Below are 24,815 nucleotides of genomic sequence, written 5' to 3' on the forward strand. Positions count from 1 at the left end.
GTGTCCCGCGTGTGGATCACAGCCCCATAGTGCCATGCAAAAGTGTTGATACCAACTTTCAGCTCTTTAAACATTTTTGTTCCATTCCAGGCCATTGCAGTGTATTTTGTAGTTTGGGAGGACTATCATGTGAGCAAAGCTATTTTACCCACAATGGTCAATGGCAACCACGCCCAAGCCTTCAGCTTAAACGTGAGGTGTGACATGAATGAAGCATAATTGTGAGCAAACAAGGTAGTTTGTTGTCTGGTTACAGCAATCCCTTAATATCCCATTACCAATGGGAACCAAGAGAAGCCAAGTATGTTGTGCACTTTAGGCACAGCGTCTATTAGGGGGAAGGTTTCTGACTCATAGTTTACACGGAGGCTGGACAGTTCCCCAAAAGCAAGAACATCTTGCATGATCAAGCCCAGGTGGACCTGAGGGCGCCTGACAGACTATGGTATCATCCGTATAAAGGGATATAATTTCAGAATCGCCGGACAATCAAATGGCTCTATGCTTATGTGTATGCCTAATGAGATCTGCCAACGTTTCCAAAATTATGGCGAACAGCGGGGGCGATAAGGGACAGCTTTGGCATGTGCCCCTGGCTATGTGAAATGGGGCTAACAGCCTCACGCTTGAACTCATTCTTGCAATCGGCGAAGTGTAACGTAGACGAACACATGAGGCAAAACTGGGGCCAAGTTGAAAGGATATTAAAGGCGGCATTACCTGGGCTGGCAACATATTAAGAAAGATTTTGAAAATTATGAACTTGCTTCTGCTCGAACAACAGAGGCTTGACTTCAAGCATATTATACACAAGCTAAGTGAGCCATTCCCGTGTAATAAGCTTCTTGGCTCTTTAGGGCAAACATAAAAATAACCTTTGGAATTAAAGCAAAATGTTGATAAAATGCTGCATGACAGAGGCTTACCTGCTTTGCTATTGCCTTACTGTCCAACTTGTTGTAAGCCTTTCTTATTTTGGCAACTGTAAGCGAAGACACAGACAAGGCATACAGGCCAAATGACACTTTCTCCTCTGGAACCAGTGAGATGAGGGATGAGAGGCCAGCTTCAGATTTTGAATCTTTATCTTGGACAAGAAAGAATATTTTATATCAAATGGAAGAACCCCAATATGGAGAAGATTTAAACAAACATTTCATTTTCCTGAGCTTCTTTATTAGCAATGTATCACAGTATACATGTTCCTGTCTGTACTACATAGCAGGATACATTAGCACCTATTGATATGCATAGTCAACAAAAAACGAACAAAGTGGATTTGGAGAATGACTGAAATAAAGCACTGTGAAACATCAGATGCAACCCTTTTCAAAGTTTAATCCCAGTTGTGCACTGTTGACAATAATCCTTATCAAATTTACATATTACGTTCAACACTTCTTTCCCCATATACTGTCATGCTGTGTCCTTGAAATTCAGTCTGGAATTCCTTCAATGAGTTGGCATATACAGTACAATGCTGAGCCTGACTAAGTAAGACAGTGTCACAGCCAAGTGATCAACAGACCACTCAAAACTCAGGACTGTGCAGTTCAAAAACATGTATTTAACTACAAAAGTATTTGAAACGTGGAATGGACTTGTGAATAGGGAATATTTCGAACAGCCAAAGATGAACAAACGCAGCTTTCATAAAGGCCAGTCTGCCATTATCTTCCCTTGCACTCCGCCTTCGGTTATTCAAGCAACATTCACTTGCAGTCTGTACAGTTTCCAGTGTCCGCTGCACCTCTTTCCTGTCTTGGTCATTGTTAAAATGGATTTTCAGAATCAACACTGGTGTGCTTTCGTGGAGGCCAACCTATTATGGTGAACAGGAAAGACACTGAAGTCCAGCCAAACCTTGTCAAGGTAGTGTAGCAGAGAGGTATAGCTTAGACTCAGGAGGGATGCAAAAGTGGTCTAGAACTATGGCAGGCCCAGCCCTCACATCCAGCCAGACATACATAGACCACCAATTCGCCGGGACAGAGACTTTTACCAGAAAATGGCTTTCCATACATGGCAATTCCAGACCCAAGAAGTCAGGGAGAAGATCAAAGAGACAAAATGGGCAAAAGTCAGACGAAAATCTTGTGGCACAGCTATTCTATAAAGATGACCATATACTCTAAGATTATGTCGTAAAATGCACTAATGGAACTTTGGAAAAAGACAGTAGAAACATATACACTGCCATCACCCCATCCTGGGCACACTGTACTTGTAACTGTACAAAGTTACAAAAGAAAAAGTTATAAGGATACAAAGTATTCTAACCGAACTTCACTTTAAGGTGATATTTGCAATTTTAATTATTCAAGAAATCCAATGAGACAGTCTGCTAGTACTGATATAGTCTTAGGGACAGATCAGGTTCCCTATAAGAGTGAGAAAGCAAGGGATGTAAAGCAGGGGGCTTTACTTACCTTCAAAAAGTCAGGTCAGCAAACAATAGTGAGAAGTTAGGGTATCCTATAGAAGTCTATGGGTTGATGGCAGCAAAAACAACAACGTTCTAACAGCCATGTGTTGGCTCAGTTTTTGCTGGAGCACAAACATTCAGCTCCCACTTGCTCTATTCCACCTGTGAGGGCTAGACAGACCCTAGGTCACGGGACAGGATCCCATGCCAGATGAGGGTTCGTCAGACCTCTTTGTGCATGCATATGGTGCGGCACAGGCACCGGGGTGTCAATTGCAGACTCTGCAGAGTCTCTGCCATCACTGGGTTGATAGATGTTGTTAAGGCAGACTTTCATAATCAGCCTGTGGAGAAAATCGGAGAGGCCACCCCATTTTGATGAACAGGGACAAACACTAATGAATAGCCAAACTCTATATGGGTAGTGTGACTGAACAGAAAGGCTTAGACTTAGGAGGGTGTGAGAGTGATGAAATGTTTAATTAAGCACACCCAGAACACTTGTAATAATTAAAGTTAGGCATAATGGATTAAAACACAGTTATTCATTTAGTCCTTTGGCAAACTCTTAGCAATTAAATACCACAGGTAAGTAGCACACGAAAACATTCAATACCAATATAAATATACATTAATCTTGGTGGGCTCTGCTAAAACCACTAACACTTCACTTCTAAATTACAGTTAAAATCAATTTTAGAATACTGTAGGTATAGCAAAGAAATTAAATACAAATTTAGGATCAGGTTAGTAACCAAATAGTTACAGTACTAATAGGCTGAACATTAAGGAGTTAGAAACACCTTACAATGAAGGTACTATCCTTGAAAAGTCCTTGCCCAGTTAGAAAAGAAGCAGTATAGTGCCCTTAGAGTCACAGGCCCCATGAAAGGTAATTTCAGGAGGCTAGAAGTTAAACAAGTGTTGGTAAGCACCAAAGTTAGTTTGCAAAGTACAATCAGCACTCGAGGAAAGTTCTTAACAGACCCTCTCCCAATTCAACCACCTTGGAGGAGACGATGGGAGGATACCAGGCTAGAAAACCACTGATCAAGGCTAGGAAAGGGAGAGGTAGGGCACATGACATTATGCCCAGATAACCCTCTGGAGATAGGGGGTGAGGGGAGAGGAGGAGTAAGCGAAGACGGTATGTTCACTCACCCTCTGTACTCAGATTCACTGATGGACCACTGTAGGACTTCCTGAATTCGCTAAGCTTTCTGGAGTCATGCCTTGGTTCCAATTAAGTAAGACCAGGTGCCTCTGGTGCACTGGTTTTTGGGTCTGGCTAGACCAGTTTCCGTGCTACGATGGATAGATTCTGGACAATGGACTGGTGTACACCCAGAACACACAGACTACTGCACCACCACTCCAGTTACGACGTCCGTGGACACCCAGGATGCGATGCAAATGGAAAACTGTGATGGCCACTTGAAGCAAATGACAGAAGGCAAAATAAATTGAAGAAAAATAAAGATGTTCCCAGTCTCACTGCGCCAAGAAATTATAATTAGTTGTTTGTGCAAAGAAAAGCCTTTATTGTTTGTGCGAAGAGAAGCCTGACACGTGTTTCAAGCTGTGTGCAGCTTTTCATCAGAGGCTTAGGTTGCAGCAATAACAACTCCACATTTAGAGTAGGACAATGCCAGATACAGTTCTCAAAATGCCTCGCAGTTGCGGAAAGCTCAATGACCGCTTGTTTCAGTCTACTCGTGTTACCATTGTCCTACTCTAAATGTGGAGTTCTTATTGCTGCAACCTAAGCCTCTGATGAAAAGCTGTACACAGCTTGAAACACGTGTCAGGCTTTTCTTTGCACAAACAATAAAGGCTTTTCTTTGCACAAACAACTAATTATAATTTCTTGGCGCAGTGAGACTGGGAACATCTTTGTTTTTCTTCAACTATTCCTGTGGATGTGTATTGGCAGTACACCCACACCGCCCAGATACCCGCAGCCTTGATGTTTATTTTCTTAATCACTGTATAAGCGCTGTGAACTCGTGACTTTTTCTGCCATAACTTTGTTCTTGGCAAAATAATTGGTCCGCATGGCCCCTTTTCTTGGTGGAGAGCTGCCACTTCAGGCAAATGCTTCTTGTTCCATAAACTGAGGATCTGCAGAGTAGCAAGGCTCAACTCGGGACTGACCGTTGCAATGAAGTAGCCCAGGAGAAAATCTGGCGTTACGGACGCTTGGTCTCGGGTGTAGGGAGCTCGGGGAGGTCAAGAGAGCCATAGGGACCCCTTAGTTTCAATTGTCCGAGTCTGTCCAGTCCTTTAAACCTTTAATAAAACACCTTAAATATACTTTCTTTGTCTGTGGATTTCTGAGGCCAACTGTGAAAGGTTACAAAACTTGTTCTGTTATGGAGCCTCGTGGTGGCCTATGAAGTATCGGCCTGATTTGGTTGGGGAAGGCAGGAATTGGAGGTGATCAACCTGCTGGGATTTGTTGGGAATTTTGTCTGGGGATCACTGGGGGCTCGATCTTCTGCCAGTTTTTCAAGCGAGAGGTGCCCAGGAGTGGATAGTTCGAGGATTATTCTGGTTGAATAGAAAAGCAAGATGCAACCCATTATGGAGAAGAAATGCAGAATCCACTGATGCAGACTCCTTCAGGAAACTTCACAGATTGAAGGAAGGTGAGATTCAGCGACCGTCTACACACACAGGCGCCCTTTCCAGTCGCGGTCACAGCAGCTGCTCTAGGACAGGTTCTCGTGAAGATGGAAAGCTGACATTCGGAGAGAAGTCTACTAGTGTCACAAGCTGGTTGGTCCCACTAGTTCAAGGGCTGAAGCACTGCTCAGGGCCTTCAGAGATCAGTTACAGGAGCAGGGCTTCATCGGGCTGGCTAGAGATGCTAGGCCACTTCAAGAGTCATGTTTGGCTCTTCAACAAGCTTCTCTTCGAGAGATTCTCGGCTCCAACGATGATCTGGAGAAATTGCTGCAGAGGTGCTCCTCTTATCCAGAATTCAAGTTGGAAGCAAGCTCAATCTCACTAATGGTAATGATCTGAAACATTCAAACAGCCAGTAATTGTCCAAACAGGGACAACTACCGGATTGGCATTTGCCCCACTGCTAGACGTTTTGGCATCATGGATGTGGACTGGGACTAGACAGTCCCACCCCATTCCTGGGCCACATAAAAAGGCATCACTAGCCCGCTAAAGCATCAGATTTCTCAGGCAAGTACATGACCTTATAAGGACTTTCCTGACCTGGGAAAGCAGGAAGAAGGTTAGACTACAATATGGCCAAAGAACAAGCAAAGCTTTCATGGCACGGCAATTGTAGGGCACTAAACAGGTTTAGTAGCCTAACATGGTAAACGCGAATGTGCACACCCAATATATTGCAAAAACTGTAAAAAGGGAACTGCTGCTTGTCTTTAGGCACATATGAAAACAACCAAATATCCTATGTGTAAAAAGCTATGATGATACAAAAGTATCCCCACTGCACTGTAAGTGCTGCGTGTAATGTTAAGGACAAGAATGAAAAATGGAAACAGTTTCGCAGTAATGATAGTCATGAAGTTTCCCCAGAACTATGAGCAAAAGGTAAAGGAAGAGAAGTTAAGTGCCTTACTTTCCTTCGAAATATCAGGACAGGATAAAAACAAAGTAAAATTAATGGGGTTTCACTGGAAACTATAGAGGGAAATGTTTAATAAGAGAAATCTTTCCTAACATGAGTTTCTTTACTAGAAGGCCTAAGGGGCAGATCAGGTGGAGATGGTGACGTACAGAGGAGTGTGGTTGTGTGGGTGACGCGAGACAGGTTTGTCAGGTTTTCCAAGACTACGTTTCCCATTAGGAAAACTATCCCGTCCCTTTCCAAAATGGATGGAGGTATTTTAAAGGATGATTGGCTAACCTTTCCCGGTCAGACTGTTTGGAAGATTAGCATTCTAAAACTGGCTTTCATCAGAAGCAACTGAGTCAGCAGGTCCCTCATTTCAGGGGCTCCCACTAGGACCAATTTTGATTAATCAGATCAGCAGAAAGAATACAGATAATCAAAAGGTACGCTAGTCGCCTAGCTTCCACGAAACCCTGAATGTTCAATTTATTTGTTGACTATCCGTTTGTTTCTAGTTCATAGTTAAGCTGTTGAAAATGTATAGTTACTCACCGTAATGACTAACGTACTGTTAGTCCAAAGTCCCCTTTTCTCCATACTGCATGGGCGTCCCTCGCTAGAGACGGGAGACGGAACCTTTTCACCAGAAAAAAAGCCTACCTCCCCTTTAAATTTAGAGGCGCGTGGGGGCGCGCCCTGTGAGCATGCGCTCCTTTGACTCCGCCCATCGGCGCCACTCCTCAGTTCCCATTGACGGGTCAACAATATTGACAATTGCCTAATGACACCAGTATTATTGGGGGGGTGGTGGGACATATGGAGGAAAGGGGAACTATGGACTAAGTACGTTAGTCACTACAATGAGTAACTGTTAATTACTCTTACCTCCTGTCCCCTTTCCTCCATATACTGCATGGGCGATTACAACTGAATGTAGCCCCAGGGTATAACCGCCTGCCCAACAGCCGGGTCTGACTTAGAGCCGGCGTCCATACAGTAATGCTTACAGAAAGCCGACGGGGTGGCCAGGTGGCCACGCCGTTGATGACCTGCCACGGTACCTACCGCTGGAATGCAATGGCCGTGGCCTTGGCTCCGACAGTGTGGGCGTGCATGTTGGCTGAAAAAGGCCTGTGCTGCCCCCCGTAGGCCTTCAAGATGGCGTAGAAATACATTGTGCAATAGAGGCGTTGGATGCACGCCAATTGGGCCTTGAACCCCCGAAGGTAAAACAGTGCGTCTGACTTGCGGAAGCCCTTGGTCCTGTCCATATATAATGTCAGAGCGCGTCTGACCTCCAGACAGTGCAATACCCTCTGAGCCTCGTCCTAGGGTAAGCAAAAAGCAGAGGTAAGGCTATTACCTCATTTAAATGGAAAGCAGAGGGTATCTTAGGTAGGAATGCGGGGTGAGTGGGCAGGACCACCTTATCTCTAGGAAACGTGGTATAGGGTTCTGAGGCCACCAGAGCCTGGAAATCGCTGATTCTGCGAGCAGAGGAGAGGCCCACTAATAAAGCTGTCTTAATGGTGACCAGCCTGATGTCCGCGGATGCCATTGGGTCGAAGGGCTTGTGCACTGAGGCACCCAGCACTACAATGAGGTCCCACATGGGGTGTGGTTTCTTGAAGGGCAGGCGGAGCCTGGAGAGGCCTGCCAAATGTCTTCGACTATTGAGTTGGAAGAGGAGAAAGTCCTCCTCAGAATTTCTGCAGGCCCCTATGGCTGCCAAATAGGTGTGGCATGTGTCCACCTGCACACCCGAGTGTGCAAGATGCACAGAGAAGGAGAGCACATCATCCAGTGTGCACACAAGGGGGTCGATCTCTATAGAGCCTGCCGAATGACAGAACCTAGTCCATTTACTTTTGTACTGTCTCCTAGTAGCTTTGCTCGTGGCCCCCTGAATGAGCTCTAGATTAGCCTGCGAGAGGCTCAGGTGCTTGAGCGTGCCCGTTTAGGGACCATGATGTGAGGGCTAACTTCTGTGGAGTGGGGTGGACGACCCTGCCCCCTTGCTGCGCCAGAAAAGGAGCTGGCCCCTCAGAAGGTGAATGGGTGGTCTGTCCGTGAGGCCGAGGAGTTCGGAGAACCATGGTCTTGCCGGCCACCCTGGAGCAATCAGAAAGTCGCTGAGGTGACCTTTATCTTGCAGATCGGCCTGTGGTCCAGGGGCGTGGGAGTGGAGGCAAACACTGTCATGCCGTCCCACTGTATCTGGAATGAGTTGCCCCGTGAACCGGGGCCCTGCCCCTGCCAGGACGCAAACTGCTGGCACCTCCAGCAGTACCTGCTTGTTCAATTGCCACTCTTAATTGTCTGAACCCTGTCTGCTGAGCCTGTCCGCCTCCAGGATGGCCTCGCCAGGGAGGTGGACGGCCGTAAGGTACATCTCGTTCTCAAAGGGAAAGACACTCTCTGAGCTTGTGCCCCAGATGAGGCCCAGGAAGGTCAGGTTCTGCGTAGGTTGCAGCTGAGACTTCTTGGAGTTGATGGTAAACCCCAGGTCGTGGAGTGTGTTCATAAGTGTGGAGGACGAGTGGTGTACCGCCTCCGGAGATCTCACCCTGACGAGCCGGTCGTCCAGGTACGGGTAGACGTGGGGGCCCTGAGAAGGGCTGTCACCACGTTCATGAGTCCGGTGAATACCCTGCGGGGGTATCAGGTAATAATATCCCTATACACACACACACATATATATATATATATATATATATATATATATATATATATTACATGGCCATGGTTAAGTTGCTGTTTCCATAGGAAGAGCACTTTTTGGGCGGCTTATAACTTCGCTCTCCCTGGACGGATCCTCACCAAACATTGCAAAAAAAGTATATGGGTCACTCTGAATTTTTTTGCAAAGTTTGGTGAGGATTCGTCTAGGGGGGGGCGAAGTTATAGGGGGGGTCCCAAAACTTTTTTTCCCATAGACTGAATGGGAAAAAACTTTGCGCACGGCCACAGGCCAAACCGCTGGACGGATTTACACCAAATTTGCGGCAGGAGCGGGGGGGCTTGGTCCCGAAAGCGTGCTTTTGCAAATTTGGTGTAAATCCGTCAAGTAGTTTTTTATAAAATGACCAAAACATAAGGCAAAAAAATTAGTGATATCTGTGTTCGCTTCGCAGACGGACTTCCCTGTTGGCTCCGCGGACAGCACCCCGATTGGCCCATGGCCTTGCGTCATGTCTGCGGACATGCAACGTGTTCGCTGATTGGACAGCGAGGGGCGTGGAGCGCGTCAGATTTTCTGTGGATAAAAAATTGTATTTAGTGCCGTGTGTTGGTGTGTAAGAGTGTTTGGGGAGGGTGGGGGGGGGGGGGGGGGAGTATGAGATAGGTTCAATGTTTTGTTTTTTTATGTGCTAGACGTTTTTGTTGCGTTCGATTTGTCCGCGGAGAACACGGCTGTTCTGACATTTTATAAATAAGCTAAATGGTGGGGTGTTTAGAGGACGGAGTATGTGTCATTTTTGTTTGCAAGGAGGGTAAAAATGAGCTATTAACACTCGCGGTGTACTTAATTGTTCGTAAATACACAAACTGGGGGTGTCCTCAGGACACTGTCCGTATTGTAATCTGTCTAGTTGAATGTGTTCTAAGAACACTCGCGGTGTCCCGAAATGGTTGCAATTACACAAAATGGGGGTGTTCTGAGAACGTTGTTTGTATTGTTTGTTGTCAGAGTGAAAGTGTTTTAAGACCACTCCTTTGGTCCGCTAATAGTACAATTTCCTATGGGCGTCAACTGACTTTTTGTCCACTAAAGAAACGATAAATCCGGCTGGTGTGCGCCGACATTATGTGATAATCCTATGACTGGCGCTATTGACCTGGCTGACTTGCTTTTGCGACACTAAATCATATCTCCCGCCCCTAAGCCTGATATTATCAAAGCATTCATATTCCCCGCCTCTCTCCGTGACGTTACAGGGTGCGTCATCAAACGCGCCCAGTTCTCTGCAGTCCTAAGTGACTTTACACAGAACCCGGAAAACAACACATTATGTCACAACACAGCGCGCCACAATTTGGAATATGAAACAGTGATTTAAAAGCAAACAGCAAGATTGTACATTTTGTAAAGTACATTTATTTGACATCAAATGTTTAGAGAATATTCAGCAATTTGCATTTGTCTTTGTTGTCGATCCGCAAAAGTTCATGTTGAGGCACGCAATGTTCCTTTGCGGTACAGGGGGTGTTAGATCAGCTTACAACTCAGTGCGCCACAATTCGGAATATGAAACTGTGGTTTAAAAGTAAACAGCAGGATTGTACATTTGGTAAAGTACATTTATTTCACATGAAATGTTTAGTGAATATTCAGCGATTTTTGCTATTGTCTCTGCTGTCGATCAGCAAAAGTTTATTTTGAGCCACGCGTTGTTCCTTTGCGGTAGATAGGCTGTTGGTTTATGATAAAAGCAGTAAATGGTCGCTGTGATAATCGGAAGGTTGCTCCAACAACGAGCCATTAGACCACCCTATTGGTTGGTATGTTGTTTTTAGCCGCTAGTACTGCGTAAGGGCATATTGGTCCTTGGCGATTGTCCCATAAAATGGTGAGGGTCATGAAGTTGCATATTTGGACCTGCACCTGACAGTTGAAGACCCCATCCGCTGGAGTCTGTAAATCGTGACATAGGCAAAATGGGGCCACATACCTGTTTTAAAAAACATAAATTAGTCTCACCAGCCGATCTTCATTAAAAATCATCATTTTATTTATTAGGGCGTGAAACTATTTGCTATCGAAGATAGTGCAACGGAGTATGTTAATAATAAAATAATATTTTCCCATTCATATAGCGCTAAGAACCGTGAGGTATCTAAGCAGTGCTTATTATTAACCACGGTGTGTGGTGCTCATTTATCGACCACGGAAGGATGAAAGACTGAGTTTGGCCTTGCCGGGATTCGAACTTGCGTTAGCAAGGTGTGCACGGATGTCAAAGCGAGCGTTGTACTCGCTGTGCCACTTGACAGGCTACAGTGAAGTGGCACAGCGAGTAGAGCGCTTGACCGCCTATAGACCGGTTAAATTATTTCTATTAACCCACCCTGTGTCGTCTGCCTTTTTCAGAGCCCTCTAAACGCCAGGGGATCAATTCGGCGGTGATAGTGCGCGGTAGAAAACATTATGCCACTTTCAACGAACAAGTTCAACTTGAGCGGTCTTTAATGCTACGCTATTGTAATTATATTTGGTATAAAATAATCTAAAGGGTTACTTACAGTACAATTGCAATTTCCATTGTCTACGAGTAATGCAGTCCCAAAATACGACTCTGCGTGTGCGAACGATCTTTCGCATAGTGATATAATATATAAAAGTGGTTTCGTTTCAGAAATTTCATCCTTATCTTCTCTTACGTTTTAGCAACACTCCTTCAAGAGAAGTCTTTCATCACAATCTCTGTCTGTCAAGGTCAAAACACAATACAACCTTATAGTCCGCTTCGTGAGCCTCTCTGGGGCCCGAGATAAAAAAATGGAAGCAGCTGACCTTCACTGTGAACGAGCATAAATTCTTACTTTGCAACATTCTGTGTAAAGCCATCTGTGAGAAGTTGGTTTTTGCACGCCATGTTTGTATATTGTTTGCGTGATATTAAAAAAAGTTTGTTTAAGGGACGTTATGGTTCTAAGTACAGCCGAAAGACCCCTGAAAATCGCAAGCTATGGTCAGCTATGAAAAATAACTCACGCCACCACCGTGCACTGCTAAGACTAACACCCAGGACATCAAAGATGACATCGCAAATGTCATTGATGAAATCACTGATGACATCACATGTGTATGTACTTTTCATGGAATTTGTGTACTAGGGATTTTTATTATAATGTTGCGAAAAAAGTGTCAATGATATTGCAATAAATATCATACCGTTATTAGTGCTTTGAACGATGCATTGATATAAATAGCATTGTATTATGGGATTCTATCTAGTATACTGAGCTACCAATGGAGAAACATAGCACTGTGTGCAGAGTACAAGATGAAAGTATAATATTTGTAATGTTAATATGTTGAATAATGAAATGATAATTGTCCTGAAATGTTCGAAAATTCACAAAATGGGGGTGTTCTGAGGACGTTATTCGTATTGTGTGATTGCTTAGCTGTATGCAATGAGGGAATGGCACAGAGAGTAAAGCGGACACCGTGGCTGTTCGTGGACAGGGCGTGCTACATCCAGGTTTTTCCAGGAAATCCAACATGGAAAGAAGACTGTACGGATCAGCCAATCAGATGTCGAGGTTGTGGATTTGTGTTGAAAGAGACTGTGTGTAGTGAAGATGGCAGAAGTGGAGAAAGTCAGGGTGTTGGTGCTCGGAGATATGTTTGTGCATGGTTTACAGCAGTATGCTCAATGCAGGCATGTTGCAAATAACTTTGATGTGAAAGGAGTGGTGGTGTTGTGTAGCACTGTGCCTGATTGCAATGTACAGGGAATTGTACAAGTTTGTGAGGATATGGCCACGATGAACAGTCTGCATGTGGTAGTTTTGCACTATGGTGCTTTCCATTTGGGCAACGTCAGTGCCCCTACTTTGTTGGCTGATTTGGAACGCTTGCTTCAAGCTGTAATGAAGATCCTTCCAAATGCGAAAGTAATTTTTTCTGGATTACTACCTAGGGCAATATGGGACAATAGTTCAGTTTTTTGTCCTCAGCAAAACATTGCTAGGTGTGTCATCAACCGAGGCATGTGTGCCTTCATGCTTAGAGCTGGTATGTTCTTCTGTAATAATGAATATTGATGCCAGTAATGCTGTTAATTTTAAAGAAGATGGCATTTCTTTATCTTTTACGGGAAATGCCTCTCTATTTTGGAATGTAAGGGTTGCTTTGGAGAAGGTTATGTGAAGATTTTAGGAGTAAAGTAAGAAAAAAAAACAAGAAAAAAAATACAAAATAACAGGTGTCTGTCAAGCATCTGTAAAAAAAAAAAAAAAAAAAAACGGCTTTCCAGCGCCAACTTCAAAGGGGAAATGGGACACACTATTTAAATTTACATTCACCACGCTCAGATTTTCGATATGTCCGCGGACATGGCGGTAGTCTGCGGACATGAAAATCACTACGAGGGGGTTAGTATGTTCTATGTTACATGTATATGAAGTCTGGGATATTATGGTCAAGTTGCGCTACTAAAAACCTATGAAATTCAGTAAAACAACTTTGTTAAAGGGACGTTATGGTTCAAAGTAAAACCGAAAAACCCCTGAAATTCGGCAGTTATGGTAACATAAGCAACCATAACTCGCGTCACCGTGCACTGCTAACACTAACACCCAGGACATCAAAGATGACATCACAAATGTCATTGATGACATCACTGATGACATCACATGGCTTGCTCTCCCTTTTTATCCTTTACTGACATATCAAAGCCACATAGTTTTCTTCAGTAACAGTCAGGAAGTAAAAATTGAAAAGGTACTATATTTGTAGACTTAGGGTCAAGTCACATCATATGAAACATATACATAGCGGAAGACACAGGTTTGAAAGAGAGCAATCCTTTCTGTGCATGAAGATAATCATTAGGGTTATCAGCACTTTCTCATAGTTTTATTTTTATTACTCTACCTTCCCTGTATATGCTCATATTTGTATACATTATACTCACTCTCCTTTCCTTTGGGTGCAGTCACATCATGTGATACACATACATATGGTAAGTAGCAGCTTTGAAACAGAGCAATAGTTTCTCTGCATAAAGACAATCAGTTAGGTTATGAACTCTTTCTGCTACTATTTCTCCTTTTTTGTTTACTTCACTGTCCCTGTATATACTCATATTTGTATGTGTTGTTGTCTCTTTGTGTTTTGTCTGGAATAATTATGTATTAAGTGGGTTTTATTATCTACTTATTACATGTTTCACAGTAGGCAAAACTCTAATAAGAAAGCAGTTATCATTTCAGTATTCAACATGGCAAGATTATGAATATGGCACCTTCATCACGTATGCTGCACACACTGCCTATGTTTCTGCATGAGTAGCTTAGTATACTGGATAGAACTTCATAATAGAATGCTATTTATATCAATGCATTGCTTAATGCACTAATTAGCTCATGATATTTATCCCAATGATCCTTGACAGTTTTTGGTCAGCATTATAAGAATCCCTTGTACAGAGTTTTTATGAAAAGCAAATGCACATGTGATGTCATCAGTGATGTCATCAATGACATTTGTGATGTCATCTTTGATGTCCTGGGTGTTAGTGTTAGCAGTGCACGGTGGCACGAGTTATGGTTGCTTATGTTACCATAACTGCCGAATTTCAGGGGGTTTTCGGTTTTACTTTGAACCATAACGTCCCTTTAACAAAGTTTTTTCACTAAATATATATATATATATATATATATATATATATATATATATATATATATATATATATATATATATATATATTCGCCGTATATAATGCCGTATATAATGTCAGCAAGAAAAGGTTGTGGTGACATTATATAGGTGAATATATATACATATATATATATATATGGGATATATTACTCACCTTAATCGCATTTCTGATGCTTGTATCTGCTTAGATGCACATGCTGTGCATAGGCCGAAATCTAGTGGAAGCTGCGTATTACAGTTTGTTTTTTGAAACTCGAAAATGGGCATCGACACAGGGCGTGCCAGTAATACTATCCCTAGTGTGACGTCCACTGTACCCATGATCCCTCACGCATCTAGGACCCTCCGATTGTATTTTGCTGACATGAGGTAGCATGAGGAGTAGCGTGAGTGCAGATTATCCAAGCAGATAGATAGAAAGATAAGACTACAAGCATCCATGCGCCTTCTCTCAGAGGGGAGGAAGGGTGGGTCGCATGTGAATCTAAGCAGATACAAGCAGAAATACGATTACGGTGAGTAATGTATCCCTTCTGAGGCTTGTGGAATCTGCTTAGATCACATGCTGTGCATAGATTAGCGAGCAGTGTTAGAAGGAGCAGGTGGGGTGTGAGAAGGGTCATGAGCAAATAAATGTCTTAGAACTGCTTGTCCCACTTGTGTATCTGTCTTGTAATGGGTGTCAATGCTGTAGTGCTGAGTAAAAGTGTGAATAGAGATCCAAGTAGCTGCTTTGCAAATGGTGTCAAGGGGTACATTTGCAATGAAAGCCAGAGTGGCCCCAATGCCTCTTGTAGAGTGGGCTCTTAGCGTGAAAGGCAGAGTATTTTCAGCAAGGGAGTAACACAGCTGGATACAATTTATAATCCACTTAGAGATGGCACCTTTAGAGACGCAATCTCCCTCTCTGCCTGTGACTACGGAGACAAACAGTTGGTCTGTTTTCCTTTGCAGTCTGGTTTTGTTTACATAGTATAGGACCGCCCTACGTACATCCAGGGTGTGTAGTTTCACCTCAGCTGAGCTTTGGGGGTCTTGGAAGAAAGCCGGAAGCTTGATGGACTGGTTTACGTGGAATTTAGAAATAAACTTAGGTGAGAACCTAGAATGTGTATGTAAAACCAGTTTATCTTTATGAACAGTAAAGAAAGGATCCTGCACTGACAGAGCCTGAATTTCACTGACCCTTCTTATAGATGTAATGGCTACTAAGAAGGCAGTCTTATAAGTCAGGTGTTTGAGACTGCTTTTATGCATGTGCTCGAATGGGGGACCCATGAGTTTAGATAGCACCACATTAAGGTCCCATACTGGTGGTGGGTTAGAAATTGGAGGGTGAAGTCTCTTTACTCCTTCCATGAAGGCTTTAACCACTGGTACTTTCCACCACATCACCTTGTTATGGGAGGTGGTGTATGCTGACAGAGCTGCCAGGTGTACCTTCAGGGAATTAAATACCAACCCTGCGTCCAGCAGGTGGAGCATGTAGGTGACAATAGTGGAAGGAGTGCAATCAACTGGGTTGATTTGCTTATTCTGGCACCATACAACGAATCTTTTCCATTTGTCAAAGTAGCAGTGCCTCGTGTTTGGCTTCCTAGATTCTTTTAGGATGTCCATACATCTCTGAGGTAAATTGAGATGTCCAAACTCTATGACCTCAGGAGCCTTGAGTTGGGTTGAGGATTCATTGGCTGACCTCGGTGCTGGGACAGTATGTTGTACCAGCACGGGAGTTTGATGGGGTCGCACACTGCTAGTCTGCGTAAGTGTGGGAACCACGGTTGCCTCACACACATGGGAGCAACTAGGACGAGCGTCATCGATTCCCTGTGCATCCTGTTGACCACATTCCTGATGAGGGGTTGGTGGAAAAGCATACGCAAACATCCCTGACCAGTTTATCCACAGGGCGTTCCCCTGGGAGTCTGGTTGGGGGAACCTGGATGTGAATCCTAGGCACTGTCTGTTTTCGCTTGTGGCAAATAGGTCTATTGTGGGGAAACCCCACTGAAAGAAGAGATTTCTCTGTGTAGACACCATTCGTGTTCTTCTGGGAGGGGATCTCTGCTCAAAGCATCCGCCAGAGAATTGAGATCCCCTGTAACATGAGATGACAGGTAGACGTTCCGTCTGTGTGCCCATATCCAAATTTTCTGGGCAAGCTTGGACAGATTTGGCGAAGGAGTCCCTCCCTGCTTGTTCAGGTAGAACTTTGCTGTTGTGCCGTCTGTCAGGATCTGCACTGACAGGTTCAACAGGTAGGGCCCGAATGCTTGAAGTGTTCTGAATACTGCCAGAAGCTCTAGCAGATTGATATGATTCTTGGCCACTGAGTGAGACCAGAGACCCTGAGCTGTGTGGTGGAGAAGGTGTGCTCCCCAGCCTGACAGGGATGCATCTGTTGTGACTACTGCCTGTACCTCGGGATCGTGAAAGAGTTTCCCCTTTGACAGGTTTTCTCTTGTCCATCAATGAAGACTTTGTACAAGGATTGGCAAGACGACCACTAGATCGTCCCCTGAGACCACTGTTTTGCCAACCATTCTTGCATGGGACGCATTCGCAGGTGCGCGTGGGGGACCAGGTAAATACATGACGCCATCATGCCCAGCAAACGCATCGCTTTGAGCACCGTTATCTGGCGACCGGCCTGATATAGCGGAATTTGCAGCAGTAGATTCCAAAATCTTTCTTCTGATGGAAAGGCCAAACCCTCTTGTGTGTTTCGGACAGCTCCTAGGAACTGTTTGGAGGTGCTTGGCACCAGACTTGACTTTTTCTTGTTTATGGAGTAACCCAATTCGAAGAGGAGGTCAATAGTTCTCTGAATGTTTGATCTGCAAATTACTGGGGTCTCCCCCATGATGAGCCAGTTGTCCAGGTAAGGGTACACTGGGATTGCCTCCCTGCGTAGGTGTGCCGCCGCCACCGCCAGTACTTTGGTGAATACCCTTGGAGCCGAGGCTATACCGAAGGGCAGTACCTTGAACTGGTAGTGCTGACTGTCCACCTTGAAGCGCAAGAATCTTCTGTGCGCTGGGAACATGGAAATATGAAAATAGGCATCTTTCATGTCCAATGTTATCATGTAATCCCCCTTTTTTAGGAAGGGGATTACCTCTTGGAGAGTAGTCATGCAAAATATTTGGGGCTTGACATACTTGTTGCAGGCCGTAAATCCAATAATGGGCACAGTGTCAAATCTTTTTTTGGCACAAGGAAGTAAGTTGAATAAATACCCTTGTTTACCTGGTGTCCCGGGACGAGTTCTATCGCGTCCTTTGCTAGAAGATTGGCGATCTCTTCGAGGAGGATCTTCTGGTGGTCTAAGGAATGTACCTTTTGACGTGGAGGGTGGTTTCGGGGACACTAACAGTTCTATGCAGTATCCTGCGGACACTGTGGACAGCACCCATCTGTCTGATGTGATCCCTTCCCAAGCTTGGGTGAAGTTGGAAATGCGCCCCCCTACTGGGGATGCGTGAGAAGGGACCCTGAACGGAATGTCACTGTTTTGCGGAAGGCGTGCCACCGCCTCTATTGGGGCTGCCTCTACCCTTACCACGTCCCCTTTTGTTACCCCTGCCATAACTTTGGATAGACTGCTGGTTATTATTCCATGGTGTACCCTGCCCCTGGGAATAGTTGGAGCCTCTTTGTGAATTTTGGCCGTGTGGGCGATGAAAATTGCCACTCCCACTTTGATTAGGGGGTTTGTTGGTTAACTGGCCCAGGGATTCGAGTGTCTCATACTCATCTTTGGCATTTTTTAATGCGTCCTCTACTGCCTTGCCAAACAGTATATGAGGCTCCACCGGTTTGTCTATTAAGGATGCTTGTGTCTCGGGTTTAAACCCAGATTGTCTTAACCAAGCATGCCTTTTGATAACAGTGCTCTCTGCTATCAGCCTGCCGGCGTTATCCGTGGCATCAAAGGTTGCCTTAAGGATGCAACCGGATACGGCTCTTCCCTCCGACGCAACCTGAGCCAACTGGCCTTTTAAAGGTTCCGGGGCGGAGTCGATGAGTGCCGCAACTTCTTCCCACTGATGGCAGTTGTAACTCGCAACAGGGTGGTGGAGTTGGCAATCCTTGCCTGGTAGGTGGAAGTGGAGGCTACCTTCCTTCCCAACCCATAGATCTTTTTGCTCTCCTTGTCGGGGGGAGCTTCAGACGATGATGGGGGTGTTTCCGCCCTCTTTCGGGTATTAGTCACTAGAAGGGAGTCAGGTTTCAGTTTCCCCCTTATGCACAGCGGGTCCGGCTGGGCTGCCCTGAACAGTTTTTCGATCCTGGGGTTTACTGCCCTGATGAGGTTGGGATTGAGAAGGGAAGGGTCTATTCTCCTTTGTATAGACTTGAGAATAGGGATGGCCTGGGCAACGGGTCTCTTTTCTCCCACTAGATCCTCGGCAAAGTCCCTCTCCTCCTGTGCTCCCCGAGTATCTATGCGGAAGTTTTCTGCCACTCTAGCCAAAACCTCAATTAAGAGAGGTTGGTTGACGACAGGAGAGTCGGTAACCGGAGGTTCTTTGCCTACTGGGGAGTCTACTCTGTAGACTTCTGGGTCATCTTCGTCCTCCTCTTGGTCCTCGTCATCCCCACAGTAATCCATCCCAGTTTGGTCGTCCAACGTGGCCAATTCTGGATCCTCATTTAGTAATGGATCCTCATCATACTGAGAGTATGTCTGTACGTAGAAAGGGTCAGAAGACTGACTTTACGCTGGCGCCTCAACTCGAGGTTTCTTACCAGGGGGCTGGGGGTCCCTAGACACTGAGGGAGTAGCCCCGTCAGGGGTATGGGAGAGAAAGTGCTCTGGATTCTTGGCATAGAATAACTGTCTATATCCTCACTTGACCATTCTTTAGCGCTGGGGATTACCCTTTCCTGGGAGGGTGTAACGCTCACCTGGTTCCCACGGAGGCGCGGCGTCGAAGGCGCAGAACTCTGAAGATGGACAGGAAGGGCCCCTCTATTCTGGCTTCCCTGGCTCGTTGGATACCCTCCTTAGGGTTTGGAAGGATGAGCTCTCCATCCTGCTTCTGATGCAGGGGCGCGTTGAAACCCAGTTACTTCACTGGATTGAGGATTGATGGGAGTTCAGGTAAGCTTGACTGTTCAGGTAAGGCGCTGTAAAAGTTCTGTTCAAAAGTTCAAGCTTAATAATAATGTTCGTTGTCTAATTGCAGCAAGCGCTAATGCTTATGTCTTTTTCCCCTTAGGGGCCGGGGATCGGAGTGCCGGAGATATGGCGCCGACCCGAAGTGAAACAGTTCTGGATGAGCGCTCAGGTAATGTCTTTGCATTCGCTCATTCAATGTCTTTGTCTTTTTTCCCGATAGGGGCCGGGGTCCGGAGATGCCAGGAAGCGGCAGGACCCGAAATGCAGTGGGAATAATCCAACAGGTAAGACTTAAAAGGAAACTGAGCTTTCCTTATTCCTTTTCTCCCTCTCACCTTTGTTCTGGTCTTTTTTCCTCTAGGCGCCGGGGCGTAGCTGAATCCGGAAGATCGCTGAAGATGGAAGCGCCTTGCAAAGGTGAGTAAAATGCAGCGCTGCAGCGATCGAAACGAAATGCCTTTAAAATGATGTCTTCCTTTTCAGGGCCGTTGGAGAAATGACTCCGGGATGCAGATTTAGCAGGTAAGGGCTTTTCTTCTCCTATTCTCTTCCTTTCTCCCCTTGCAGGTGTTCCAGGGTGCTGGCAGGCGTGGCTGAAGTCAGGATGCAGGAGCTGACATGGTGAGCGTCCAGCTGCTAGGTGCAGAACAACGCAAAGCATGTGTGGCTGTTCGGGTGGGGTTTAAATAGCCTTGGAAGAAGTTCCTGGTATGTATCCTTCCACCAATCAGTTATGTATCCTTCCCCGACCACACCCGGGTGGTGAAGTAGTCCTACAGGTTAAGTAGTCCCATTCAGGCCTCAAGAGGGCCTGGATGAAGCAGCAAGGTCTGCATCAGGTAAGTGTGCACCCAAGCACTTAAACACATATCCTCTTCTATGAGCCTGGCGCCTAAGGCGCCAGGACTGGGGTCCGCTATGAGCCTGGCGCCTAAGGCGCCAGGACTGAGTCCAAAGGGCCCCGACTTGGGCCCGCTGAGACTTCCCTGGGGAAAATGATGTCTGCCTCTGGGGTTGCTGGGCCCGGCCTGGCTCCTTAGAGGGAGGCATCATGACAGTACCCCCCTTCAAGGCCCCTCCCAAGGTCTTTTCCTCCGGGGGTTTTGGTTTGTGCGGGAATCTTCGATGGAATCTTTGAATTAATCGTGGTGCAAGAACATAGTTACTGGGTTCCCAAGATCTTTCCTGAGGTCCATATCCTTTCCAATCAACAAGATAGAAGAGTTTCGACTTAACTATCTTGGAATCTAAAATGTCTTTCACTTTGAATTCTAATTCTCCATCAATTTGGACAGGGCCTGGGGGCTCAGACAGTCTGGTTCCAGGTTGTACTGGTTTTAGAAGAGATGCGTGAAAAACGGGATGAATCCGCATGTTGGATGGTAAATCGAGTTTAAAGGCCACTGGGTTTATAATGGCTTTGATGGGGTAAGGCCCAATGAATCTGGGATTAAAAGTTCGCTGACCCTTGAGGGGTAGATGTTTAGTTGCAAGCCATACCTGATCTCCTACTTGGTAAGGAGGAGTTTTACTTCGGTGCAAATCAGCGTTTTCTTTATACTTTTTCTTGGCTTGCTGTAAGTGGGTTGTAGCTTCTTTGAAGGCTTGGTTTATTGTGGAATGTAGGTGATTTACTGCAGGCATCTCCAGGGTCAGAGGTGGATCTAGGTCAGAGGTCCGAGGATGGTGACCATACAGGGTATAAAAAGGAGTCTGTCCGGTTCCAGAATGCACTGAATTGTTGTATGCATATTCTGCAATCCAAAGGATGTCCTTCCAATTCAACTCGGATTGGTGTAACATGCACCGCAGATTTTGCTCGAGAGTCTGATTCGTTCTCTCGGTTTGTCCGTCGGTCTGGGGGTGGTGGCTGGTGGATAACCGCACGTCTATTTGTGCTAGTTGGCAACATTTCTTCCAAAAGTGGGAGATAAATTGACTTCCACGGTCTGAGACTAATATGGAAGGGAAACCATGTAACCGCACTATATTTTCCATAAATTCCTTGGCCAAGGTGGAAGCTGACGGCAATCCTTTTAAAGGGATAAAATGGGCCATTTTGGAGAATAGATCCACTATTACGAGGATCGTGTTGTAACCACCACAAGGAGGCAGGTCAGTTATAAAGTCCATTGACAAGGTGTGCCAAGGTGCTGGTGGAATGTCCAAAGGTTGAAGTAGGCCGGCTGGCCTTTTCTTTTGACTCTTATTTTGGGCACAGATTCCGCAAGACAACACAAATGACTATGTCTTTTCTCCAAGAAGGCCACCAAAAGTGGCGTTTGATCTTTTCTTCTGTTTTCGCGATACCGGGGTGTCCTTCCATTAATGATTCATGATGACGGGTAATGACAAGTTCCTGCAATTCTTTACTTGGCAGAAATAACCGCTCTTGGAAGTAGGGTAAATCATCTTTAACGGTGTAGTGAGGACCCTTTTGACTCCATTCCAGTAAGGCAGAAGAGTCAAAAAGCTGTTTTACTTGAGCTTGGATGTCCTCAATGGTTTGCAATGATGTCAAGCCCAGAATTCTTTGTTCCGGTATGATTGGCACAGGTTCTAAACTCGAATTGGGTTCTTCCATGCCTATCCGGGATAAGGCATCTGCCTTACCATTCTTGCAGCCAGGACGATCGGTAATTACAAAATCAAATTCCGCAAAGAATTAAGCCCATCGGAGTTGTCGCGAAGATTGAGCTTTGGCCGTCTTTAAATACTGCAAATTTCTGTGGTCCGTAATTACGGTGATGTTGTGTCTTGCACCGAGAAGATAGTGACGCCAAGCCTTGAAAGCTGATTTAATAGCCAGTAGTTCTTTGTCGGTAATTGCGTAATTGAGTTCAGGTGGAGAGAATTTTCTGGACCAAAAGGCTACAGGGTGTAGTTGGTTAGTTTCTGGGTCTCTTTGCGACAGGACAGCTCCCATGGCCGAACTGGATGCATCGGTTTCGACGATGTAAGGGAGATCTGGGCGCGGGTGCTTCAATACAGGTGCAGAGGTGAATTTGGTTTTCAGGTCCTGAAAGGCTTGTTCAGCCTCAAGAGTCCATTCAAAGCGTTTATTTTTCTTTAGGAGAGCTGTGATGGGTTGAACAGTTCGAGAAAATTCCGGGATGAACCTTCGATAGAAATTGGCAAAGCCAAGCATGCTTTGCACTCCCTTCACAGAGCTAGGAGATGGCCATTTGAGAATGGCGTCCACTTTCCGCGAGTCCATTCGGATTCCTTGAGGTGTCAGGATGAATCGGAGAAACTCCACTTCTGTGGTATGAAAAACGCATTTTTCGAGCTTGGCAAATAATTTGTGCTGGCGCAATTTCTCAAGAACTGCCCTAACATGGTTTCTGTGATCAGATTTTGAGGAGGAATACACCAGGATGTCGTCAATATAAACGATGACACAAACATCGATAAGTTCCCGAAGAACATCATTCATGAAGTACTGAAAGGCGGCAGGTGCGTTGCACAAACTGAAGGGCATTACTTGATATTCGAAGAGCCCAAATTTGGTGCGGAATGCAGTCTTCCACTCGTCGCCCTCTTTTATACGTACCAGGTGGTAAGCTCCTCGGAGATCTAGCTTGGTGTACACACGAGCATCTTTTACTTGGTCGATAAGCTCAGGTATCAGGGGCAAAGGGTAACGATTCTTAATCGTTATCTGATTTAGGGCGCGGTAGTCAATACAGGCCCTAAGGTCTCCTTCCTTTTTAGGTACGAAGAACAAAGCGGAAGAGACTGGTGACTTTGATGGGCGAATGAAACCATTGGCCAGGTATTGATCCAAATACTGGCACAAATGCAGGTTCTCAGGTTCAGTAAGAGCATAAATCCTACTACAAGGTAGTTGTGCATTGGGTACCAAGTCGATTTGGCAATCGTAAGATCGATGGGGAGGTAAGGTGTTAGCCTGCTCTTTCTGAAAAACGTCTTAGAATTCTTGGTATTCAGATGGTAGCTGTACAGGGGTGGAAGTTACAGAGGCTAGACCCATAGCTGGATTCCTTGGGTAACAGGTTGGTTCACAATCAGGAAAAGTTATCTTCTTTGCTCGCCAGTCTATTCTCGGATTATGTGTTTCTAACCAAGGGATTCCAAGAAGTACTTGAAATTGTGGGGCCTTGATCACATCAAACACGATTGCTTCCCGATGTCCGTCCTGACCCACCAGAGTGATTTCAACTGTGGAATGCGTTACAGGCCCTGAGGCTATTTCGGTTCCATCAACTGTAGTAATTACATCTTGGGTTACTTTCGGGCGGAGAGGAAGCTTAATCCTGGAAGCCAATTCACGGTCTATGTAATTTCCAATAGCTCCACTGTCTATGTATGCTTTTATAGCATGCAACTGCTGAGGCTGTTTTGGGTTCACAAGCACCATTGGCATGACAAAATGCGAGGTCAAAGAGTTTGTTTTCAAGCTCGGCAAGCGGACCCCTACGCTTGTCGGGCTAGGTCGTTTCCCGAACCAGGTGTCAATTACTCGTTATCAGTGGCTCCAACCACCTTCTTGGGTGGTTTAACTGGACAACTTTGAAGAAAGTGACCAGAAGTTCCGCAATACAGACAAAGTTGCATTTGTCGCCTTCTCTCTCGTTCCTTCTGCGTTAATGGTCCTTTAACACTGCCAATTTGCATAGGTTCGGAAACGTCAGTACTCTTGGAGTTAACGTGGGTCTTGATAGGTACTCTGGTTTCATACTTGAGCCGAACTGCTTTTCTATTTTGAAGTCTGTGATCAAGTTGAACCACTAAGTCTATGTAGTCTGCGCAGGCCTGGGGTGGATCTACTATCTGAGCTATAACATCTTTAAGTTCTCCGCGCAGGCCTCGATGAAACAATGTGATCCTTTTATTTTCAGGCCATCCGGTTTCCACAACTAGTCTATTAAAGGTGGCGATATAGGACAAAAGATCCTGATTACCTTGTCGTAAGGATAGCAGTTCGTTGTCAAGGGCCTGTCCCTGCGAGTGTCGAGCAAACAATCTTTCCATGCTGGCCTGGAAGCCCTGGAAATCCCGGAGAATGGGATCATCCTGATTTACCAATGGAATAGACCAATCGGCAGCACAGCCACTGAGGTAAGATAGTACAAAGGCTACTTTGGTCTGGTCGTTGGGGAAGGCCCCGGGCCTGCATAAAAAGTGTAAACGGCATTGGTTCATAAAAACGGCATATTTCTTGGGATCCCCCGCAAAACGTTCCGGCGGGGCCAAAGGCATGTGTCCAGGTAGATTGATTTGTACCGGGTTATTCGAACCCATTGTTGTAGAA

At 45.4% G+C, this 24,815-nt stretch overlaps 1 protein-coding gene across 5 annotated transcripts in view; it reads right to left on the bottom strand.

Moving 5' to 3' along the window:
* The window catches only part of WDFY3 (WD repeat and FYVE domain containing 3), a 2,538,776-nt gene that overhangs the window by 1,528,135 nt on the left and 985,826 nt on the right, over positions 1-24,815 (bottom strand). For all 5 annotated transcript variants that reach the window (XM_069630405.1, XM_069630406.1, XM_069630403.1 and 2 more), the window contains one exon: positions 927-1,087. In XM_069630405.1, the coding sequence (XP_069486506.1) occupies positions 927-1,087 (161 nt within the window). The remainder of the gene's footprint in view (positions 1-926; positions 1,088-24,815) is intronic.

This window comes from Ambystoma mexicanum, chromosome 6q, assembly GCF_040938575.1.
Source record: "Ambystoma mexicanum isolate Mex_15411 chromosome 6q, UKY_AmexF1_1, whole genome shotgun sequence".
In the NCBI taxonomy this organism is placed as follows: Eukaryota; Metazoa; Chordata; class Amphibia; order Caudata; family Ambystomatidae; genus Ambystoma; species Ambystoma mexicanum.